At 58.4% G+C, this 4,742-nt stretch overlaps 1 protein-coding gene across 2 annotated transcripts in view; it reads right to left on the bottom strand.

Annotated features, from left to right (window-relative positions):
- The window catches only part of adra2a (adrenoceptor alpha 2A), a 3,313-nt gene extending 229 nt beyond the window's left edge, over positions 1-3,084 (bottom strand). Inside the window, exons 1-2 of one of the 2 annotated variants that reach the window (XM_076048317.1) lie at positions 2,804-3,084; positions 1-2,006 (exon numbers count right to left, since the gene is read on the bottom strand). The exon at positions 1-2,006 is cut by the window's left edge and continues 229 nt beyond it. In XM_076048317.1, coding sequence (XP_075904432.1) covers positions 373-1,866 — 1,494 coding nt within the window. In that variant the 5' untranslated portion in view covers positions 1,867-2,006; positions 2,804-3,084 and the 3' untranslated portion in view covers positions 1-372. The remainder of the gene's footprint in view (positions 2,007-2,803) is intronic. The other variant, XM_076048316.1, reaches the window with a different exon arrangement.
- Between the last annotated feature and the right edge of the window lie 1,658 nt (positions 3,085-4,742).

Below are 4,742 nucleotides of genomic sequence, written 5' to 3'. Positions count from 1 at the left end.
AGATGGTACAAAAACTGTAACAACACCATTTGCCCTCTTGACACTGAGTTGCATTAAAGTACAGCAGCGTAGCTTCAAAATGCACAAAAACACCGGCGAGAAAATATTAGAGATTATTATCCAGGAAAAATGGAAGTCAAAACAAATTACACACACACTTACATATATGTATATATAAATTGCTACGCCCACAAAGAGTGTCCAGTACAGCTGGAGTTCGTTTTCTTTCATTTTTGCTCTCCAGTCAGCAGAGATCAGCAGTGATCAGCAGAGATCAGCAGTGATCAGCAGTGATCAGCAGAGATCAGCAGAGATCAGCAGTGATCAGCAGTGATCAGCTCCAGTCAGATGTCTTCAGCTGAGCAGAGCTGATCAGATGTTCCCCCTGGAGCGTCTGCTGCTGATGCAGTGCCTGCAGAGGATGCTCCTGAAGGAGCGCCTGAAGTCGTGGTTGAACAGGGTGTAGATGAGGGGGTTGAGGGCGCTGTTGCAGTAGCCGAACCAGAAGAAGAACTTGAAGAGCGGCGGTGGCAGAGCGCAGTGAGGACACAGCGTGAGCAGCGTGTAGCTGAAGAAGAAGGGGAACCAGCAGAGCACGAAGACCCCCAGCACCAGGGCCAGGACCAGGGTCAGCCGCTTCTCCCGCTGCTGCTGCTGCTGCCGCCGCCGCCGCAGCGCCCCCCGGGACCCCTGAGCCCGCCCACTGCTCTGACCCCGCCCACTCAGCGCCCCCTGCTGGGGGTCGCAGCCCGGGGTCACCCTGCACAGCCTGGTCCCTCCTGCTGCTTCCTCCTCCTCCACGTTCTCCACGTTCTCCTTTCCAGAGCGGGGGTCGTTGACCTTGAGGTCAGAGGAGGTCGACTCCTCAAGGTCATCGCCCTCCTCCTCCTCCTCCTCCTCCTCCTCCTTCATCATCTCCTTCTCCTTCTTCTTTTTCTTCTCCTCCTCCTTCTTCTTCTTGGGGGAGCAGTGCTCGTCCACTTTGAGGAGCTCCTCCTCCTTGGCTGCCTCCACCTCCTCCACCTCCTCCCTCAGCTCCGCCTCCTGCTCCCCGTTCATCTTCAGCTGCTGCTGCTGCTGCTGCTGCTGCTGCTCCTCAGCCCCTCCCACTCCGTTGCTCTTCCCCACCGTCGCTGCCACCGGCGGCGGTGGCGGTTGCAGCGCCCCCCTGAGCCCAGGTGGCGGCGCCGCGGGCCTCCTCCTGCTCCTCTGCTTGGCGATGTGGTAAATGCGCAGGTAGAGCAGCAGCATGATGGCGCAGGGCAGGAAGAAGGAGCCGATGCAGGAGGAGATGACGTACCACCTGTCGTTGTTGATCTCGCAGCGGGGCGTCTGCCGCTGCTCTGGGTCCTCGCCGTCCCGCAGCCACAGCAGCGGCGGGCAGGAGATGAGCGCCGCCGCCAGCCACACGGCGGCGATGGCGCGCTTGACCCGGCGCGGCGTGCGGCGCAAGCTGTGGCCGGGGGCCCTGGCCACCGAGCAGTAGCGGTCCAGCGCGATGGCGCACAGGTGGGCGATGGAGGCGGTGCAGAGCAGCACGTCCAGCGCCAGGTAGGCCCGGCAGCAGGCCCGGCCCAGCGGCCAGCCACCCAGCAGCTCGTTGGCCAGCGACAGCGGCATGACCAGCGCCGCCACCAGGACGTCGGCGCACGCCAGCGACACCAGGTACAGGTTCTGGGGCGCCCGCAGCGCCCCCCGCTGGCCGCCGCTCAGCACCGCCGCCACCACCAGCGCGTTGCCGAACACCGTCAGCAGGATGAGGGCGCCCACCAGCAGCGTCAGGCACAGCGACACCTGCAGGCTGTACGGGTACTGCGGCCGCCCTCCCCCCACCGTCCCGTTGGCGGTGCTGTTGTCCACCTCCATCCGGGAAACGGGATCGAAAGAAGCAAAAATGGAAAATAAAGTTCAGGACGCGATCAGAAGGCCAGCAGGGCGGCGACAACGGAGGGTTTTCACTGACATGATCTAAAGGATCCACTGGATCTTCATCGCTGTCACATCACCTGGAGGAGGAGGAGGAGGAGAGAGTGAATGTCCTGCTCCACTAGAATCAACTTCTTCTCTTAATCTCTGATTCTAACACCAGAAATAATCACTCAGAATTCAGTCAACATTGTCTCTGCTGAAATCAAACTACCACCACCACCACCAGCAGCAGCAGCAGTAACAGCAGCAGCAGCAGCAGTAACAACAGCAGCAGCAGCAGCAGTAACAGCAGCAGTAGCAGCAGAAGCAGCAGCAGCAGCAACAGTAACAGCAGCAGTAACAGCAGCAACAGTAACAGCAGCAGCAGCAGCAGCAGCAGCAGCAACAGCAACAGTAACAGCAGCAGCAGTAACAGCAGCAACAGCAACAGCAACAGCAGCAACAGTAACAGCAGCAGTAACAGCAGCAGCAGCAGCAGCAGCAGCAGCAACAGCAGCAGCAGCAGCAGCAGCAGCAGCAGCAACAGTAACAGCAGCAGCAGTAACAGCAGCAGCAGTAACAGCAGCAACAGCAGCAGCAGCAGCAGCAGCAGCAACAGTAACAGCAGCAACAGTAACAGCAGCAGTAACAGCAGCAGCAGCAGCAGCAGCAGTAGCAGTAGCAGTAACAGCAGCAGTAACAGCAGCAGCAGCAACAGTAACAGCAGCAGCAGCAGCAGCAGCAGCAGCAGTAGCAGTAGCAGTAACAGCAGCAGTAACAGCAGCAGCAGTAGTAGCAGTAGCAGCAGCAGTAACAGCAGCAGCAGCAGCAGCAGCAGCAGCAGCAGCAGTCCAGAGGAGGGGAGCGAGTCTCTCCAGCAGGGGGCCACACTCACACTCACCCTCGGTGTCCAGGAACAACTTCTTCTGGTGGCTCAACTCAGTGTCCGCGCGCCTGCGCCTCCTCCTCCTCCTCTCGGTACCAGAGCTCGTGGTCCGCGAGCGACGGTCCCACCGCTGCTCCTCCACGCACCCTCGCGCTCGGCTCCGGAGCTGGTCGCGCGCTAATCATGTTACCCAGCGCTCTGCGTGCGTGCGTGCGCACCGAATGTCCGGATCCTCCGCGCGCCGCCGCCGCTGTTTTATAGCGGCAACAGGTGGCGCTGCTGTGACGGCGACAGACACGTGACCAGTGCGAGGGAGGGAGGGACCGGGGGGCGGGGAGTGGAGGGGGGATGGAGGGGGTTCTCATCTGATGATGGTTTATTGACGCGCACGTGCAGCCAGCAGCAGCCTGGTTTGACGGCACTTTTTTTTAATTTAAATTTTATTTATTTTAACACAATTTATTGGATTTATGTTTCATTTATTTCATTAATGTCATTTATTGTAGTTATATTTTATTACAAATTTTATTTTATTTATTATTTATAAATAATAAATATTATTTTATTATTAAAAAAAAATATTTATGTGTGAATTTTTTCCATTTGATTTGATTTTCTTCTCTTCTGTTTGCGCCCTGAGATGTTTCCTTGAAACACTGTGAAGGAACTCCTCACCAACTCACTCCTCCTGCTCCTCACTCCTCACCAACTCACTCTTCCTGCTCCTCACTCCTCCTGCTCCTCACTCATCCTGCTCCTCACTCCTCTCTGCTCCTCACTCCTCCTGCTCCTCACTCCTCTCTGCTCCTCACTCATCCTGCTCCTCACTCCTCCTGCTCCTCACACCTCTCTGCTCCTCACTCCTCCTGCTCCTCACTCCTGCTCCTCACTCATCCTGCTCCTCACTCCTCTCTGCTCCTCACTCCTCCTGCTCCTCACTCATCCTGCTCCTCACTCCTCCTGCTCCTCACTCCTCCTGCAGGGGGTTCGGCCTGAACCAGGACACAGAGTCGTCTTCCTGCAGGCTGCTGCGTCAGTCTGGAGGATGGACCTCCTCATTCTCATCCTGGGGTCGTGACCTCCAGACAAGTTTCACCTCCTCCTGATCACGTAGGAACCGGCCGTGTGGACTGAGTCTCTCCACCAGGAGTCCCTGATTGGCTGCTGCACAAGATGCATCTCTGAAGTATTAGAAAGAAACTGGAGTCAGTTGACAAGAGCAGCTGAAGAGAATCTCCATGGCTGATGGCTGATCCTGGATCACTGGAACCATGTTGAGATGCTCAGTGGACCTGGAGGATCATCACTGGCTGGTTCCAGCTGGAGAACTTCACTGGACCTCAGCAGTTTTCAAACATCTCGACATCTCAGCCAGAGGAGAGTGGAGGAGGAGGAGGAGGAGGAGGAGGAGGAGGTGGGGAGAGGTGGAGGAGGAGGAGGAGGAGGGGAGAGGTGGGGGAGTAGGAGGAGGAGGAGGAGGAGGTGGAGGAGGAGGGGAGAGGTGGAGAAGGAGTTGGAGGAGGTGGGGAGAGGTGGGGGAGTAGGAGGAGGGGAGAGGTGGGGGAGGAGGAGGAGGAGGAGGAGGAGGAGGAGGAGGAGGAGGAGGTGGGGAGAGGTGGAGGAAAAGGAGGAGGAGGAGGGGAGAGGGGGGGAGGAGGAGGAGGAGGAGGAGGAGGAGGAGGTGGGGAGAGGTGGGGGAGTAGGAGGAGGAGGGGAGAGGTGGAGGAGGAGGAGGAGGAGGAGGTGGGGAGAGGTGGAGGAGGAGGAGGAGGGGAGAGGTGGGGGAGTAGGAGGAGGAGGAGTTGGAGGAGGAGGGGAGAGGTGGGGGAGTAGGAGGAGGAGGGGAGAGGTGGAGGAGGAGGAGGAGGAGGAGGGGAGAGGTGGGGAGAGGAGGAGGAGGAGGAGGTGGTGGGGGTGAGACAGGGCAGGTCTCCCTCACAGGTTGTGA

Source organism: Nelusetta ayraudi, unplaced genomic scaffold (assembly GCF_046127955.1).
Source record: "Nelusetta ayraudi isolate G7.1 ecotype Tasmania unplaced genomic scaffold, CSIRO-AGI_Nayr_v1 ptg000099l, whole genome shotgun sequence".
Taxonomy (NCBI): domain Eukaryota; kingdom Metazoa; phylum Chordata; class Actinopteri; order Tetraodontiformes; family Monacanthidae; genus Nelusetta; species Nelusetta ayraudi.
Note: the sequence above shows the minus strand (reverse complement) of the source record. Positions and strands in the feature narration are given on the sequence as shown.